We start from the raw sequence: 20,464 nt of genomic DNA on the forward strand, positions 1-20,464 counted from the left end.
TGCGGTGAATCTATAATATCTTTTTGAACGAAATGTATCGGGAAAATAACGGATGAATAGAAATCCACGAGATCCTGGGTTAGAATGTTTCTCTGTTGTCCCTCTGCTCCTTGTGTTTTCCCTTACATCTGTATCGAACGATCTCTGCAAGCCGAAGCTGCTTTTAATTTTTCTACATAAAATTCTCCGAGAAATTTGAAAATTCTTGGAATCTTGCTATGTCCAGGGGGGTGGAAAATAAACATTTTGGATGCAGATACGATCGTGTGACAATGTTCTACCGTACGTACACCGCGGCTAGAAAGATCGAAACCATGGCAATTCGATTTGTCCGTAGTTTTGTAATTAAAATGCGTCCTGTCAAAAATAATATACCGCAGGAATATTTTCGGACGGTAGTGTGTTTTAATACGTCACGCAATTCACTGCGCAGAATAAAAACGTGTATCTGGAAATGTTGTTATTTGCAGGCGCGGAAAATACAAATTGGAATAGCAATTTAACGGTGTCACGATATTCCATTATACGTAGCTACGATGTTTAGAAAGATTAAAATCGCTGCAATTCGATTTATCCGTAGTCTCGTAATTAAAATGCATCCTGTCGAAGATAATGAACCGTCCGCGTGCTTTGCAACGGTAGCGCGTTTCAACGCGTTACGCGATTTCTTCTATAGAATAGAAATGCATATCCGGCGATCTTGTTATTTTCAAGCACGGATAACGAAACACTCGACGAGATCACTGATTTTGTCAGGATGATTGTCTGGAAATAAGGATTACACGGAACTCGTTCTGAATTCCTGGTTTGTCTCCTACGGTGTTTCCAATCGAATCGAGAGGAGAATGAAATGAAAACAGATACGATCTGGAACGATCGACGGGGGGCCAATACGATTCACGATGAAGCAAGCTCGTTGCTCTGTTTCCACTCAAATCGGTGTCAATCCACGAAACTCAGGCATATTGATACTGCCTAATAGGTATACGATGCAGAGACAATCCATTTATCTTCACGATGGTCGAGGAAATTTTACGAGCCGTTTCATTCGTTCGGTTTCTGCTCTCGAGAACAACTTTAATTCAAACTGAAAAGAAAATCAACATTTTTTATCTTTTTTTTATTTGCATTTATTTTACAATCAATTCTCGTTGGAGAATTTTAAATAAATTTATCTGACGTGGTACCATGACACGATTAATAAGTGTTCATAGTATGTTTGATTCTATTTGAATCTAGCGCTTAGGTCTAAGGTGTAATGTCTTTTTAGCCTGCGAATCTGTTCCGACGCGTCGAGTAGTTGAGTAATTAGAGGGTTTTGGTGCTTGTTAAGCCTTGTGCTGTGTCTATCGCTGAATTTCGATAATTCTTCTTCGACCGTGGGTATCTCGAGGTCGCGATGTATCGTTTCGTTGGTGACGTACCAAGGTGCATCTATCGGGGATCTTAAGGTTTTCGATTGGAATCGTTGAAGAATTTCCATGTTGGAATTACTCGCTGTTCCCCATAGTTGGATTCCATAGGTCGAAACAAGATATGTTGTTTCCATGTCAATCTTCTGTCCAGAGTCATAGGTATATTGTTTATCGTCACCTGTGGGCAAGTTGGTACCCCGCTGGGGGTAGCCACCCACATGCTATATTTTATTTTGTTTTTTTTTTATTCACTTCCACCTAGACATAATACTTTACCAAATGTCCTTCTGGACAAATTGTAAAATCCAAATAAAAAAAAAAACCTGTGGGTAAGTTTGTTTTCGTTTACTTTGAAGCGTGATTTGTGAAATCACTCTTCCATAGAGTCGAGACCTCGCTGGAGAGTAGAGGAGGCAATTGTCGGGTCTGAGTGCGAAAATCAACGTGTCTTACGTTTTTCTCATGGAAACGAAGCGACTCATTCTTGTAGAACTTGATCTCTGTTTTCAATCGTTCGAAAGAAGGAAGACGACTTGGTTATTTATTTATCAGAGTAATTAGTTTGTGCAAAGTATGCACGCTTGTTTCTATAACCTTGTTTCCACGAATTTGATACTAAATAGATTGATACTAAAGCATCATCATCCGGTAGGATTATGCGTAATGTCTAATCGGTTTACTCTTGGTAATTTATTGGGTTGCTGCGAATGTAATATCGATTTTACGGCTATAAAAGTAGGTCAGTTTACTACATCAGAAAGCTCTTTATCTTCGGCTTCGTTATTAATTTTTGTTTAGCTGAACCGATTATTAGGGATCAATGGAATCATCATACCTGTAGGAAATCCACGATATCCAATGGCATTTCTACAAAAAAATAGCTGGTTCCGATCGTACTGTATGCATCGTTTAGCTTCTACCGACGTATTCTTATTTTCTCCATTTAACCTGCATATTGGCAACCGAGTATCCATTCCTATGTATCTCTTTACAATTTTTTGTTTTCTAGTGAAAACATCACAAAGCTGCCGCCCCATACACCCGTTTTTCTCTTTCCATACTTTTACGTCATGTGCAACAGTTTTCAAACATTCGATTTTATTTTATTAAAGATAGTAACCGGATGGTATTATTAGAGGATAAGAAAGAATCTCGAGTCGCGTTTTATACCTTTAATTTCGACTAAAGAGAATATCGACGTTGTTCGTTTCTGCCTTGGAAACGAAGATCCTTCCCGCTCCGTGTTTCCCGTCGGTTGAAAAAAGAATGTCGTTCCTAACGAGTCCGCATGAAAATGGAACAAATTTGCCCGGCAGAGGGGACGGTGCTTCCGTACAACGAGAACAAAAAGCCAGAACCAGCCTTCTATTTACAAAATCGTTGCAGCGAGTGGAAGCGATCGGTGGCTCGGTCGACGAGAGAAGTTCCACACGTTCGGACTCCTTTCCATCGAATTTCTATCGAATTTCTATCGAATTTCTATCGAGCACGGGACGTCCGTCCGTACGGAATACGTGACACGTATCGAACATCGTTGCCGTCGATGTACCGCGAGACATCGATCCGGTGTAAACACACTAACTGTCGCTATAGAATCCCCATTGTATTCTTTTCCTCTGGCATCTTCAACATTTTTACACGACTATTGAACACTCCTGCCCATTATTTCACGCTTCTTCGTTCGCTGTGTCTTCGCTAGACGTATTTCTCTTTTATTTTATTATCCTCCATCTTTCTTGCAATAAAAGAGCAGAGATCGTCCCAAGGTATCGCACGAACGTCAAAAAAAAGGGGAAAAAGAGGTGCGCGACAGCTATATTTTTCTTAATTTCCATGTTTGTTTTTTCTTTTTTTTTTTTCGTAATTAAAGAGCAATACTTATTGGCACGCAATAGCCTGATTTTCATTCGACGTTCGCACTTCTTTCTTTCAAGTTCGTAGATTACGAAAAGGTATCACGGCTAGGACGAGCGATACTTCAATATGCTTATACGACGAAGAATATTTTTTAAATCGACAGGGTGGAGAAAGAAAAAGACGAAACGTAAGAAGGATTTTGGACGAAGGAATTGATGGAATTTCGAAATCGCTACTCTGTGGAATTTATCTCGTTTTTCCCCTGCAGTCTTCGTATTTGTCACTGACTTTAGAAATGAAACGTCAGCCCAAGTAGAACGCGGTAATCATGGTATTTGGATTTCTCGTGTAAATTCTACGTCTCGAATCCTATTAACTAGTTCGCGAAGCAGGACTAGTTACTCGGGGAATTAAGTGATCCGCGGTAGACAGACGCGCAACGCCGACGGAATTTCCGTAACAGTGCGATTATAACAGTTTCCAGCGTTGCTCACCGGTGAAACAGTCAAGCACATATTAATTCGCCGGTACATGCTGGAACTTTGACTTCGCGATGGCAATCAGAGGCTGAGATTGGCAACACGGTTTCCCTCTCTCGTTTCGGTTCAATTCGAAGAGATAACGAGTTCCCTACGGGTCTCTATGGCGAACGTTGCTCGCGAAGAAGCTCCTCGAATCGATGGTGCGTGAAACGTCAAATAATTTCCAAACCTAAATTAGACACTCGTGCCGTTGTTGTTATCGGTGTAGGACCATTGTTTCTCGAAACGTTGACTACCGATGGGATACGTTGATACGTCGTTCGGTCGACGCGTGGTCCATTAACCCTTTGCACTTCTATGTCGAGCGTGACATCAGTTTTTATCTCAGGAGCTCTTTTGTCGAGTCTCGCTCCACGTTCGTTCGCGTCCACCTTTTTTCGTGAAACGCGAAAGAAAACCAGGATCGTATCCTGGAAATTGTTTCGAGATATATCACACACTTAAAAATTACGAAATACAACGATAGTGCGAATAAAACTGGTATTTAAGCGAATTTCATTCTTCCTTTATTTAGTTAAATTGTCTTATTTTTTAGTTAAAGTAAATTTCAAATAAAACAATTAAAAGGGTTGGGTGCTGCTGGTGACGAAATTGAAATAAAATTCAGAGTGCAAAGGGTTAAGGTGGCTCGCGAAAATGTTGGAATACTTAGCATGGGATAGTTTTACGCGCTATGGCTCACGATCGTATTGGAAGGAAGCAAACGATACTCGAAAGAAGAATACACGTTACACACGTACGAGAGAATCGTAAACTTCTAACGTTTTCTATATTCGGTATAAGGGACAATGTACGGTGACAAGTGACGTTATGGTAGGGGACGAAAGTTACGCGCTATTGTTCCACGATTGCGATCGGTGTTAATTCAGAGTTCATCTCCTTCTCTTGGGACGGGCTAAAAATTTTAGCCGCCTAGAGCACTTGGCTTTTAAGGCCATCGGCGAGACCGTGAAAGCGTCTTCTCGAAGATCCGTCTCCATCCCTGCCGGCCGTTCAACCGGCTTCGCCAGGATTATCGTCCTCGGGGTAGCTACAAAATTAAACACCATGCATCCTGTCGCCTCTAACGCTCGCACTTAAGGCGAACAAATGGCACGGAAGAGAATTAATTCAACAGTGACGGCGGAACGTTGGCAGTGGAGAAAAGGCCGTTTAGTCGGACGCACCGGCTAATTGGCTAACGCAAAGAATTAGATCCGCAAACTTATCTCGCGGAAACATGGTCGCCTGTTAATGAGGAAATTTCGAAGGAAATTTACATTTGCCAGGCAAACGGTCGTGGCTCGTGCCTCGTCGAGGGGAAGTGATCTCTCTTTATTCGAAAGCGGACGACTTGGCTGGCGAAACATCGCGTATTCGTTCGGCCGTTTAATCGTGGAAAACATCGTTTTAATTACTCTTCGCCGTTTCACGGTTCGCGAAACCGCGCTGACTCGAAATACGAGAGAGAAATTAAACCGATTCTCGGACCAGGATCGGTTAAATTTCTCGCAAACTTGTAGACCTTCGGCGTGCGTTTCGATTCGCCGCGCTCCTCCGCTTATACGTACAACGGAATTTTCAACTTGCCCATTTTCCGCGCTAACTTCCTTAAGTAAGCACGCGAACGATTTCTGACGCTGGAAAATCCCTTGGTAGAACCAACGACGAGTCCGCTGAGTGGTAAGTTGGGCGAAAGAAAAATCCGAGGGAAGAAAGGAAAGCCGAGCTATTCTAGCGCGTACCTACGGCCCTCAACGCGCCCGGGGAAACCTTGCCGAGGATCCGCGGCGGTATAATCTCCGGCACTGTCTTCGGGTATGCAATCTTCTGGAGACGTTTGGTGATCCTGTAGGTGAGAGCGCTTCTTGGCACTTCGGACGGGTCCTTGGGCGGCGGTATCTCTCTCATCGGCGGCGTCGATAATTCCTCGATCCTCCGCATGTTGACCGGCCTCCATTTTTTCTTTTTACCCTGTAATTCACCGTTACTCTGTGTATCGATCTCTGTCGTCGAAACGAACCTTTGTTACCGCGTCTCTTTCTACTTGGTTTCTACTCGGTTTCTACTGTATGACGAGCGCAACGACGAACGCTCGTTTTTCTCCCCGTCCCTTTCGTGTCCCCGTTACGTTTCATCGACGTTTTCACCGACAACACCGGTGGAATCTGTCGTTTATCAAACGACAAGACACGCCGCGCCGAAGGATCTGCGTACGTCGATCGACGACCATTTTCGTTTCCGCCTCGTTCCACCGGTATATAACTTGGAAAACTTCGTCTCTCGACTCGGCCATTTCCTTTTAAATTACGCTAACTTGCTAACGCTCTTACAGGCAATCTAGGCCTGGGCGGAACTTTAGGAGTGGCCAGTATCTCCAACAGCTCCATGTGCTGATCCCATTCTTCCGGCTTGATCACTCGGCGCAATTTCGCCATTATTTTTTGCCTGCGATCCGGTAAATTGAGACCAGGTAAAAAGTGAAATTGAAAACCAGGATGAAATTTAGGCTATTCCCGGGAACGAGCAACGAGGAACAGGTTCCTCTCTGTTGCGCAATTATCGCATCGTGCGGATAGTTTTCGCTCGGTATCGGGAATAACGGGAAAATGAAAGAGCAGGGTGTGAAGGAGCCGAGAGGAGGAGGAGGAGGAGGAAGCAACATGCGCTTCTACTTGTTTGGTGAATTTCGGCACACCCTTGGGCACTATTAATAATTACATCTAGGGTACTCGTGTCTGCTAACTGTTCACGAGTTGCGCGCCAAGTTTAATGGTAACGTTAGGTATCCCAGGAAAGTCGACATGGAAAGTGGAAAGCCAATATCTGGTTTCTCGTTAAACCTCGTGCGATGTCCAGGCAAAAAAAAAAAAAAGAAAAAAAATAAAAGAAGGAAAGATAAATTCTCGTGGCACGTCGATGATTTCCCATCGTTCCAACAGCGATACCGAATCGTTCGCCAACTTTTTCCGTTTCCCGCAACCTTCAATTTACCGCTTTAATCCCAAGAAGGGAAAAGTTGATCAAAGAGTAGACCGCCTCGAAAGTAGATAATTGCATTCGTGAACTTGCTACGTTACGCGAGACGCGAATTACGGTGGAGTACGGCGTTAGCGGGCAAACGAGGATCCTGTCTTCGTTGGCCGCGAGAAGGGAAACGACCTTGCTCGATATCCAAATCCGACTTTACGAGATCGCATTTGCGAGAGTGAAACGTTCGAAGGACAATCCGATTACGCGTCATTCCCCGTGACGCTTGCAGTCGACGTTCTCTCGATGTCATCTGCAAGGCCATGTCATTCTTTCGTTTCGCGACAAACAGTCGTGCAGCTGCTTCCTCCTCGTGATGCAAAATACGTATATTTGATGGAAGCGATATCGTAGCGAGATCGTAAAATTGATCGATGATTCAAATTCGCAATTTTTCGCCACAGTTAGAAACGATCTACAATAGGATAGACCGAAGATCGTGAGATCGCTGGAACCGTGTTTCGAAAAAATATTCCAACGCTTGTTACAGGAAATTTTTATCAACGTATTATGCGCGTATTACGAAACTTTTCGAAATTTCGTTAGCGCTGTAATTTCGGAGTACGACTGCACGGGTAAAATTGACCACTGTATCGGAAAAATTTGAAATTAATTCGTAAACGTATACGGAAGATATTCGTTGTCTCGTTGCGGTGTTAATGAAATTTCAAAAAGTTTCGTACAATACGCGTAATACATTCTGCAAAATATTCCGTGGCAGATACGTGTCTGAATAGTCTCGCGAGCCACTGTATATCACTTTCAAGTAGGCAGTCAACGTTTAGATAAATGTGCCTGTCTAACTCACTTCTTCTTCATCTCGCGCTGCTGTCTGGCGTTGCAGAAGAATCGATATTTCCGGTAGCGCGATTTCTGAACCTTCCATAGCGTCTCGGCTATGTTGCCGCTGCTAGTGGGAAATCTCATGTTCGCCAACAGCAATCTGATCGGGGAACGAGCAATTCGTTAATTCTCTTCGAGGTTCCGGCCTGTCTCGCGGAAAGAAGAGATCACCTCTTTGTAGGCAACGCCAAGTCGTGGATGCGTTTCGTGGGTTTAGCCGCGAGCGTTTTCGGATGGATTCGCGGATACGGTGGTGGTGCTTTTCTATGGATAGACGAGAAACCAGTTTGCAACTACGTCGCTGCTAACTCTGAAAGAGCCGAACGGACCGTATCGATCCTCGTGGATACGTATCGCGTGAACGCATAATTACTCACGTTGGATCGTATTTTTTGATAACGTGTTTCGGCCGTGCCATCGCTTTGATTCTTTTCGACGCTCGTCCTTTCAACGCTGTTCGCCGAATGCCGTAAGGATTCGCCTGATAAAAATACGACGTTACCCGATCGTAGGAAAAAGCCAGCAGATATATACTCACCGGAGTATGCGAGTTCTTTGTTTGAGTTCTTCTCGACATTGATCGGCCGGATGGAGAAAATGCAGAGCGATACTCACCAAAATATGCGCGTTCCTTGTTTGCGTTCTTCTCCAATTAGGTCGTGCCAATAGAGAAATGTGTTGTTTGTGGGACAAATGGTCCATGGCGTATCTGATCCTGTCGGTCAACATGTTTGCGATCTTCCAACTTCGTTTCCTGGTTCACTATCAATTTCCTTAGTCAGGAACACGCGGTTCGCCTCGATTACGATTTTCTTTCCCACTGCCTCTTTCTCGAATCCTTGCACCCCGACCTTTATTTATTTAACGCTTGACTCTCAGCGGCGCGTTGCAGGTTGTTTAATTAAATTCAGGTTTAATTAATCCAACGATCCGTGCGATGTATGGATTTGAAAACGAAGGAGATGAAGGAAAGAGGAAGCTCGAGGAATTGGGCCACTGATGTAATTTACCAGCGCGGAACTTTCTTCCCTGTCTAACCCTTAATTTGGACGCGACATGTCCGTCTGAGAATCGCCTTCGAAATGCAAGAACGTCATGCGACCAGGACAAATGAAAAATAGCACGTAATTCGGCCGCGTTTCAACGAATACCTCGAAATTCTCGATTAGTCGCAAACCCTGTGAATTTGTAGCCTTTCGTTCCATCCCTGCGTTTTTACAATTTTACCATTTTAAACTGTAACTCGAGAAGTTCGTTAACGATAGGAAAATAGAGTTGCGTCGAAAATCTAAAGGAAGAAAATTCAATTATAATAAACCGTATCTCGAATTGCGTTTAAAGGTACGCGAAGCAAGCGTACCATAGAGTTTTCATTGTGCGAGAGAATCGGAAAAAGATAAGAGACAACGCGTATCGAGCGACACGCCTTAATGAACATTGACGTTAACGGTGGCTCCTTTACGGGCCCCGTACTTTGTCCTTGTTCGAATTTCGACGAGTATTCGGTAACGAGGACGTTGTTTCGGCCGATGTGCTGGCAACAGTTGGCGAATAGTTGGGCTCGAAGTGGAAAAACGGGGCCGCGGTTCCCCGGTGAAAGGAAATACCGTTTCCACGGGAGAATTACCTCGGCGTCAGATTATTCCCAGCAATTCACGAAAATATGGAACACTGGCCGTGTCAGGAAGCATAGGGGATTTTCAATTAATAACACCGACACACGGAATAAATACGGTAGGTATTCCCCCGACGCGAACGTGTCCCCTATTATTCGACATAGAGCGGCCGCCGCTTCGTTCGCAGTTTGTATTTCGCATCATCGATCATTTTCATAAAAAAAAAAAAAAAAAAAAAAATTCATGGAAAGGAAGAAACGCGTGCCGGTTCGATAATTGGTCGCCATCGATTCGCCATTACTTTGTTCGATCAATGCGAATATCCTTCTTGGGGGAATGTGTCGCGTACCAGTGAACACAGGCGAAGGAAAAGAAGAAACGGATATAACAGGAAGAAACAGGGAGATGCTACCGTAGAAAACTTTGATCGTTCGGCGAAGATCGAAGTACATGCTAGTTCGGCACAATCGCGAAATCAAATTTTTCGATCGAGTAGATTACATCGGTGATTCCACCGCTTGAGAATCGGTATTTCGGGATACAAGAAATATGAAAGAACAGCGATAGAATGTAATTTCGTGCTCGATTCGGACTCGCAGCATTACGTACAAAAGCTCTCTCGATGAAGATCTCTTAAGGGACATCCGGTCGGTTTTATTCGTTTTCATCCGTCCACGAACATGGGCCACTCACGGAACCGCTCCCCTCTTTTTCTCCTTTTTCCTCGATCTCTCTCTTCTTCTCCATCCCTAGGTACAACCAGTTTCCTCTTCCTCTTCCTCTTTCGCGTTTCACTTATCCTTCCCACCATTTCCCTCCTTCTCCTTCCGTTCTCTAACCCTCTCTAGCCACGTTCCCTTACTCTGTCAACCCCGCATGGGAAATCTCAAATACGAGTCTGTTTACCTGGCACTTGGAATCCCGGTGGATATCGATGATAAGATTTTACTCCGACTTTACCCTTCCCCAGCCTTCATCAGCCGCTTCTTCACCCCTCCGGACCATCGCTATCGCGGGTAACTATCCTTGCGGGTTTAACGGGGACACGATACACGACGATACCGTGGGAAATATATCATATTCGGCAGTGAGTTATGCTCACCGCGACCGTGTCGGAATTTCAGCAGCAAAAACCTCGCTGGTATTGTGACTCGGCGAAAAGCCAGAAGCAGGGCTGCGAGCGGAGGCGTTAATAAAAATTTCTCCTTTCTTTCCTCCGCATCAGCATCGCTATATTTCTTTGTCCTTTCATCCGATTCGTCCTTTTTACTCCTTTCCCTTCCGCTCTCGAAATTTCTTTTATTCTTTTATTCGAACGAGTACCCCAATTCTTTCGAGTTTCGCGTTCCTTCGTTTGCTTAAGATCTTACACGCGTGGAACAGTGTCGCGATGATTTATTAAAATATCGAATTTATCGAGAAAATCGACGATGACAGAGACGTATACATGGTCGATTAATACGACTATCTTAAAATTCCTTTTGCGTTCTCCTCGAAACTGATCTTCCGAAAATATCGAACGCCACGAAATCCTGACAACAACGCGTCCAATTTTGAAGAAATATTTTGCATTGTGTATTCTACAACGTATAGTATAGGATAGGATATTCTTTGAATATCTTCATTATCCTTTACTGGAAACGTGAAAGATGAAATAGCGACAAAAAAAAAAAAAAAAAAAATATTGAAAGCGAATGTTTGAAATTCCTCTTTATAATTAAAAGTATAAAAGCTATCAGTTAGAAAGTAGAGTTCAGTAAATTAATTAAAGAAACTTAAAGAAAGAACTGCAGACGAGACGTTTCTCGATAGGTTGAATAATTATTTAAATAGATATTTATTTACATAATACCCAATACTGGCGATCTATCAATCGATCTTCAAGATTCTCATGTTTGTCAAATAGTCAGGCGATCAGCCTTTTCTTAAGTTCAACTGGAAGAACTTAAAAAGAACGACAGAAGAACGAACGTGGATAGAATGGCCGGATCGAAGCCGTTTTAACGGATCGTCGTTGATTTAATTTCGTTCGCGATACGACTAATTTTCCACGCTTCGACGCGAGACGACCGAAGAATGTTGGAAAAGCGAGATGCTTGAACCTGTATCAAAACAGTTTGCACACACGGATATGCGATAGCGTGTGGCCGGATAAGCCGATGTTTCTAATTAAATTTTAATTGCGGATCACAGGACAGGGCGTTATTGGCTCCGGTTAAAGGAAGTCTCGTTATTAGCGTCCACTCTTCCGGAAATCATTGTTTCTCGCGTGTATACCTGCAAGTAGCTGTAGCCCATTCCTGTACCGTAGTTCATTTCACGGGGAGATTGGTTGTAACTATTCTGGGAAAGGAAAGGTGTCTTTTGTCAATCGTTAAATCTAATACGATCTCCTGTGTAAGCCGAGATATTTTAATTTTTGTCGGCTGTATAGTACATCCGCACTGTGAGCTATTATACATACACACACATATATATGTAACGAAGTAGATGAAAATCTCGTTCAAAAGGATGAGAACGCTCTTCATCGTGTTCCACATGATCTTTTTTATTATCTTCGAGCATATGTCATTTTGGAATATAAATTATCGCTATTCGTTTCTTGATAAATTCCGTTACAAATATATATATTTAATAAAGTGTACAAATAACAAGATTATTCAGCGTTTCGTCGAATGTTTATAGGATGCGTCAAATTGTCAAATTTGAAAAAGATATCGGGAAGAAATTTATGTGAAATTCTACTCGATACAAGAAATATCATACGTATAATTGTTGAAAATTGTGGATCTTTGAAGCCGAAATAATGTTATAGGAACGCTAAATTTATATTGAGGATTAATATTAAAATAATAATATATTTACCTCATGGACGATTTCTCATATATTCATCGATACACACTTGCACGCGTCTCAGCACTTTCTTCCATACCCGACTGTTAACCGACTGAACAGTTTACATTCCTCTGTTTTCGACACGGTACGCACACACACACATACTGACATTCATACACAAGTATCCTTATTATGCATTTAACCTAGTCCAGCACAGAAAATTATACATATCAAAACAATAATAGCCAAGATGTTAGAAATTGTAGATGCAGTGATAAAAATACGACGAGATTATTATTTCATATGCACTTCGTCTTGTTCAACATAATCTTTTTTATTATCTTCGAGCATATGTCATTTTGGAATACAAATTATCGCTATTCGTTTCTTGATGAATTCCGTTACAAATATATATATTTAATAAAGCGTACAAATAACAAGATTATTCAGCGTTTCGTCGAATGTTTATAGGATGCGTCAAATTGTCAAATTTGAAAAAGATGTCGGGAAGAAATTCATGCGAAATTCTATTCGATACAAGAAATATCATACGTACAATAGCCAAGATGTTAGAAATTGTAGATGCAGTGATAAAAGTACGACGAGATTATCATTTCATATGCACTTCGTCTTGTTCAACATAATCTTTTTTATTATCTTCGAGCATATGTCATTTTAAAATGCAAATTATCGCTATTCGTTTCTTGATGAATTCCGTTACAAATGTATATATTTAATAAAGCGTACAAATAACAAGATTATTCAGCGTTTCGTCGAATGTTTATAGGATGCGTCAAATTGTCAAATTTGAAAAAGATATCGGGAAGAAATTTATGTGAAATTCTACTCGATACAAGAAATATTATACGTATAATATTCAAGATGTTAGAAATTGTAAATACAATGATAAAAATACGACGAGAATATGAACAGAGATATAACAATTATTATTTCGTATGCAAAAGTGAATTCAAAGTCGTGGCGCTGAATTGCAATTAGATAAGAAGGTTGCGTTATTATTGGCCGGTTGGCGATATTTCGAGATCGTCGAGCTAATCCAATTCTGGGTCAAGAATAGGTTGTAGGGCTAGGGAGAAGGTTTGCGCATCTGTAACGTAAACGCAACCTGAAAGGTGCACAAGTACTCCGGTGCGGGGCGGCGTGAAGCGTTATCACGTCAGACCACTATGCGCTTATCTCCTTCTATTGAGATTGGTAGATGTACCGTTTCAATTGTCTGTAAATGTATATTGGTCCGATACTCTTAAGCTTTCAGCAGCTTACAATTAGAAGCAACGAGGATCGATCGCAATTTCTAAGACGAAGACCAACTTTAATACGTAAGCGCGCCGAATACCAAATGAAACAACTACGTTACTCCGTAGAATCTGTTCGTTATTGCCATTTCTTTAATCATTTTCCTCCTAATGCCAGATATCCGGTATCCGTGAAACGTTGGAAGCCGATATCAGCGTCGGCTGTAACCTACATTCGTGAAATTTCTATGAAATGAGAAATTTTGATTTTGCGCGATTCATAAATTTATTTTAATTTTTAACTATAGTTAGGTTGGATGACACGAAACGATCGTTTAAACGCGACAAATTTTTTAAATCATATTTACGAGAATTACGAGCATATAATATTCCTTGTACGCAATATCGTTTATATAAAAATGTATATCGATTTTCGCTTCTCTGCTTCTTTATGTCTTTTGTTTGAAATCGCGTTGACGATTGAAAAGCCCGTAACAAAAACGATCCTTCTCGTTTGTTATCTATCGTTTATTTAGTTCTAATTAATAGGAAAAAAGGATTTGATTAACGAAACGGTAAAGATAGAACTATAAAAATACATATAGCTTTCGATCGCAGAATAAAAAATTGATTTCGCTTGTTAGATGTATCGCGTTGTGATATTGTAACGTATGAAATATTAATTCGGATGTTCCAGTTGGATCCTTTAATTAAATAGATTATATCGAGAACTTATATCATTTGGCTGCGATTATAACGTATATAAAATTACACATCGCTTTATGCTTGTTTGTTCTGTGTATCTTTTCTTTGAAACAATGTTGTCAGTTCTCCGATATTCTATTTGCAATGGTACAACGCATACGCATACACGCGAAATCCGAATCATGTTCCTTTATGAGCTTAAACTTTGTTCTTCTGTACAAATAATTGATGTTGGTATGCTTTTCAAAGAGGATGCCATTAGTAAACGTTGATTCTCTAAAATCTTTTTCCTGGCGATATCAGTTTCGAAAATTAGGAATATCGTCGACACGCGAAAATATCGTAAGATTCGAGGCAACGATATTTTCCGACGATAGTAACAAATTTAACAAATTTAATAATTCTAGTAGTACATTAATTTTATTTCGACAAAGAGTGAACGCGTAGTTTACTTGAACCAGTAGGAATCAAATATTTCATATGCTGTATGACAATAAAATCTCATTGAAATTAAAATTCTCTTCGCAGTCATAAAATTCATATACCGATTTATCGACATGGTATTTCATTTCTTTCGATCGAACTTCTTTTAATTCGAACAATAAATACATTTGACGTAGCTATTTAGTTGCGATTATTAATAAAATATAAATAATCTAGATATTATTAAATCGGTCGATTAACAACACTATAACAAATATAATTAACGATATAAATAAGCAAACGGAATTAAATGTCGCGATATCACAGTTAATCGTTACAGTTGTTTATTATCAAACACAATAAATTATAAGACATAGCCTGGTCAGTAGAAGCGTACATAGCTGTTGGTATAAGCTCCGTCATAGCAAAAAGATTAAATCGCTACTTCGTTTCAAGAAAAAAAAGATCTGCGAAGATATCCTACAAACAGACGATCGCGCGTATCTTTGCCCAACTAAAACTCGAGGAAATCCACAGAGGAGAATAACCAGCTGCCATTTAGCGAAGGACGTCGCACAGAGGGTACTGGATATTCCTTCGTACTTGTAATCGTCTCTATTCGTATTCTCCACGCAATTTTTAATATCCGCCGGTTACATACGTTTCGATTATCCCGATACTTGATAATTGAGACGAGCGTTGGCAGATTAAAGCCTATAAGCGATTAAAATAGAAGACAGCTGCGATTCGTCGTCAGTTTGCACTTGCTGGAAGCGCGATGAAGTCGCGCGAAGTATAGATTAAAAGGACTACAATCGACCGTAGCATTCGGGATATTGCGAAAAATTTAATATTCCGAAGCTGCTTCACGGTCTCTTTTGAACGACGCCGAAGATAGAAATGAAGTTGCTGTCGCGAATCCAACTGTTATCGTTGCTTTGATAGAGACTTTGAACAGTGGTTGTGTTTTCCTTTGTCTGTTTATCGATCCGGCGTCGAGCTTGTACATTTGGCGATATTTAATTTCGGCTTGATACAGTGAAACAAAGTGGCAATTCGTGAATGCAAAGGTAAAAATCAAAGGCCAAATTTGAATGGTTACACGCTGTACGCGCATGAAAGTTTTGTACGCAGTCCAAGCGTCCAAATACTTTCGCGAGCCAAGCGTATCTAACTTTTTAGATGCGATCTGCTCGCTCAAAGCATCCTGTCATAGGGTTGTTCGAATCATTTTTTTCGTTTCCTCTGGTCGGATTTAGATCGCGTGACGTTTCTTTTCGTATTAAAGACTAATCTCGTCATACGCGAAAAGATTATTTAGCCTGTACAAAGTTCAAGAGTGAATTTTAAGATGTCGAAGCTGAGACAATTCAAATAATCCTACGTCGTTGTGGTCAAACATCGAATAGAAAATTTCGAGCAACTCAATGAATTTCATTAGCGCAGAGTTTTGCACTTTAACTGGATTAGCCGCAGGCAGTGCGTATTGAAACAAGGAGTCGTAATTTTGACAGTACAATTCGCGTACGACACCGCTTGGTAATTACGCGTTTACGGAATCGATCCACGCAATAATTCTCGGCAGCACGTGCGACTTTTCGTTTAATCTATCGACAGAGCGCAGTTCAATCAACTTATCTTCGTAATTGCTTATGATCCATAGCGACAGTCGTGCTCGTTTTTTATTCCATCTATCCATCTTTTTCGTTCGTTCGTGCCGCTTCGATTTTCCTTTGGAAGCCTCCGCCTTCGACTGGCGTTTCCCTTCGCTCCGTTCCCTGGCTATGGCCATTTCATTCTCCTTCTGTCGCGAGTTTTCGAGCAATTTGGCCCTCCAAAGCTTTTGATCGCGTCCAATATTATTCCGCAGCGATAGAAATATCCAAGATTTTTCGATCCAGCTTGTCAAACAGTTCGCTAGTCACGTGCTACGGTGACCGTAACTCGCTGCCCCAGCCGAGAAATCTTCGAATGCCGCGAAAGCCTTAACAAGCTGCGCGACTAGTCAAAAATTTCACAGTTTTCAGAATGTCGGAAGCCGTAACTGTCTCGAAATGCTCGAAATTTCTTAAGTGTCTCGAATATCGCAGAGATGCTTGACGATATTTCCAGCGTGCATAAAGTTACGATAATTATGCCGCTTCTACTACCCGTTCGAATGTTTCAACTTCTACTTGGAAAATCTTAACTTTCCAATGTCGTTGAATCGTCCGGTGATCTCAACATTTACCAATGTACTTTACCGTCGAAGTCGGGCTTCTTGAAAAGTTGAACAACTTACGATATTCTTGGGTTATATTCGATTCGACTCGAAGCGTCTTAAGGTGGGATTTTCTATAAGTATCTTCCGCACTATGCTTTTCTGTTAGATACAGTTCGCTTACAATACGAGAATGATGCACGCATTCCTTTGTTGATGTATTCGTTATTTAATATATCGTTATCGAGGAAAGAAAGCAGAAGGGAAGTGAAATGTATTTTTTAAACGAAACAAATTCTTCCACTATTTTCAATAAAATACGTTTCCTTTCAACGTATAATAATTTCTATAATCTAAGTACAAATGAGAAGAATCTGTTAGGAATTTCAGTCGAAGGTATAATTGTTAAAACAAACAATATTTTAATATTCTGACAAATAATATTTTCTATGTTAAAATCTAAATAGATGAACCGACGATCTCGCTAACGTAAGATCGTTCGGCAATGCATTGAATTTTAAAATTGCTGTCAATTTGCTAAAAAATGGGAAATACAGAGAATGATTGCTGCGATGAAAAGGCAGCTCGATTTTCCAATAATTTGAACAAAGCAACAAGAATCAACTTGAAATCAATCAAAGTCAAATAACTTTTTCAAACCTGTTACACATTCATAGTCAACTAATATTCGCAGTAATAAACATTTGCACTTTTGAATATGAGAAAAAACCTATACCTTTTTTCCTCTTCCAATAAAAATACAATTTAAATATTGGAACTTTCTGCTGCAGCCTTTGCAAATATAATTTACCATTTATAAAATAGGTTAATAATTATTTGTTATATCTATAATATTAAATATAAGAATTCTTTATTTAGCTTAAGATCCTGTGAACCCTATCTATCTTTACATAAATTTTAAACTAGATAATAATTCCTAAAATCTTTAATAATTTTTTAATTCCGTCTGAAATTAATCTCATTCTTCACAAGTGTCTTAATATTTCTGAACGAGGATAGAGGAAAGTAGGATACAACGCAATAGTTGAATAAAACAGAACATCGATGTTTCTCTTAAATAGATAAGAGAACGTGTTGCTGTCGTATGACATACGCATGGACTAAACAGTCACTATAACGATTGTCGTGGATTAAACATGGACCAGTGTACGCATTATTTTTTGATTCATAAAGTTGGAAAAATTTCCAGTGTCGAAGTTTCGATTTCGTGTTGCTTCCACCAGCATCTTTTTTAAACTTGTATTTTGAAGATTTAGAACGATAAGTACAGCATTGAATTCCATAGCTTAATTTTGATGCTTTATCTGCTTCTTTGTCTCACGCTGAAACGTAAATATTAAATATTTATTATTTCATCTGCAGAGAAACGGAACGCCATTGTATCTATAGGAAGAATATAAGTGTCTCTTAGTACCTATTATTTTTTCTTGCATTTATTACATTCTAGGATAAAATTGCACTTGCTGTCCTAGTTTGCCAGAAAATTCATACTATGCATGGGATATGAAAGGTGGGCCCATTGAATACATATATGAATATTTTATTTACCTTAACATCCTATTATCTCCACTTATCTTTGCGCGAATAAAATGACACATGTCTGAGATTTTTGTTCATAAAATAACAATACTAAAACACACATCATAAACTAATAGTTTTTAATTCATAAGAATAGAGATATTATCCTTTTAAATGGTTTTAAACGAGTGTTCTTTCTTATCTTCCACGCTTCCGCAAAAACTTATTCTCCTTCCTAGCAAAATACTTTTCTTAACAAAGTGTTGGATTTTTCTAAGCTCTACTTAAAACTCCCATCGAAATGCTGTGCTCTTATTGCCTTTTGATCTTTTGTTATTACAAATCCACATCCAGGTGTTCCATTATACTCCATTTTCCGCGATATATCTGACACAGACAGGTCGTTCGAACAGAAAATCGCACGCGGAAAGGCAGCAGCGTGTTCTGTATAACGCACATGAAAGTGCGTTTATGGGAAATCCTATAAGGCTCATGGGTAGCCGCAACCCTGCCAACCGAGCGGTATTAAAAGCTATACTATCTCTAAAACCTATATCTCTAAAAACTATATCTCTGTCGTTGAACGGATTCGCACGAATAATATTCATCCCTGTACTTTCTTTGAATTCAATGTTTGTTTCCTTTCGAACGGTTTTGTAGCGGCACACGAGCTAGAAGACAATTCGAATCATGTTGTTTTCCTCGGAGTATCAACATCGTTAGGACATACATAATGTAACTGTTGAGGTTATTAGACGTATGAACAGAGGAACGCGTGGATAAATTGTAAAGTAGAAAATATATTTTAATACAAAAGCGTAAGTACAAGTAGGAATATAATTTGAACTGGTCCCGATCCGCAGTGTTGTCTCTATGACTGAAATCCTCGAAGCCATCGTCGCTGTCTACCGTCTATGGTCTATATTAAAACCTGTTTGAAAACCTTAAGATCGCGACTTCGAGATACCCACGGTCGAAGAAGAATTATCCAAATTCAGCGATAGACACAGCACAAGAGTTAACAACCACCAAAACCTTCTAATTACTCAACTACTCGACACGTCGGAACAGATCCGCAGGCTAAAAAGACATTACACCTTAGACCTAAGCACTAGATTCAAATAGAATCAAACATACCATGAACACTTATTAATCGTGTCATGGTACCACGCCAGATAAATTTACTTAAAATTCTCTAACGAGAATTGATTGTAAAATAAACGCATAAAACTGTCTATGGTCTGCCTTCGTCCCAATCTATTGTCTATACGCTGTCGATGGCTTTAGTGCTCGAGAAAACTGAAAAGACCAAATGTAGAGTTTTCTTACTTCGACAATTATTATTGCCATGAAATATACACGGTGGATAGAATCTGTGATCAGACGAATGTTTGTTTACTAATCGCGTTTCCAATTTTACAGGCAATCGTCATCAAGCTGTTACGGTATAAAATTCTAATAGCCAACCTTTGTAAATTGTAAAACTTTATATCGGTTCTTTAACGGATATCGTTTTTCCCCAATAATTCGGCAAATTATTATCGTTGAGGTTATTAGATGTATGAACAGAGGAACGCGTGGATAAATTGTAAAGTAGAAAATATATTTTAATACAGAAGCGTAAGTACAAGTAGGAATATAATTTGAACTGGTCCCGATCCGCAGTGTTACCCTAAGACTGAAAGCCTCGAAGCCATCGTCGCCTACCTACCGTCTATGGTCTGCCTTCGTCCCAAGGTGCCCTAGTCTTTTGTCTATACGTTGTCGATGGCTTCAGTGCTCGAAAAAACTAAAAACACCAGATGTAGAGTTTTCTTAGAAGTGGTGACCATTTCAACAGTCATAATAAATAAACTGTAGGCAAAACAACGTCGCCGCTACGTGCAGCCGTCAAACAAAGTCAAATTAAAATTTTCCGGTACTCTCCCGACCAGTGTAAATAAACGAACACGATCGTAAGACGACCAGTTTTTCAGTCTCAGCCTCGAGCGATTTTATTCGCGATCGATGCACAGCCTTTAGCGAATCGGTTAGCATTTTAATTTTTGTATTATACATTTTTGTATTTTTAAATACATCGGACGGTTTCAACATCGAGTTATCTCGTCGTTTAAACCACACGACCAACCATCCTCTACAGTTTCATTCCGATTTACGCGTGCACACGCGTCTCCTTATCCTCCTATTATTACTATTCTATTCTCCAGTCTTTTGCTTGATTAAT

At 40.2% G+C, this 20,464-nt stretch overlaps 1 protein-coding gene across 1 annotated transcript; it reads right to left on the reverse strand.

Moving 5' to 3' along the window:
* Window positions 1-1,739: 1,739 nt before the first annotated feature.
* Theg (Testicular haploid expressed gene) lies at window positions 1,740-12,268 on the reverse strand. Its single transcript, XM_072006413.1, has 8 exons — window positions 12,148-12,268; window positions 8,282-11,625; window positions 8,044-8,147; window positions 7,838-7,930; window positions 7,632-7,766; window positions 6,127-6,241; window positions 5,539-5,767; window positions 1,740-4,844 (listed from the first exon to the last, which is right to left on the reverse strand). The coding sequence occupies exons 2-8, from the start codon at window positions 8,393-8,395 to the stop codon at window positions 4,687-4,689; spliced, it is 948 nt and encodes a 315-aa protein (XP_071862514.1). The 5' UTR covers window positions 8,396-11,625; window positions 12,148-12,268; the 3' UTR covers window positions 1,740-4,686.
* Between the last annotated feature and the right edge of the window lie 8,196 nt (window positions 12,269-20,464).

The sequence above is a fragment of the Bombus fervidus genome, chromosome 7 (assembly GCF_041682495.2).
Source record: "Bombus fervidus isolate BK054 chromosome 7, iyBomFerv1, whole genome shotgun sequence".
Classification (NCBI taxonomy): Eukaryota; Metazoa; Arthropoda; class Insecta; order Hymenoptera; family Apidae; genus Bombus; species Bombus fervidus.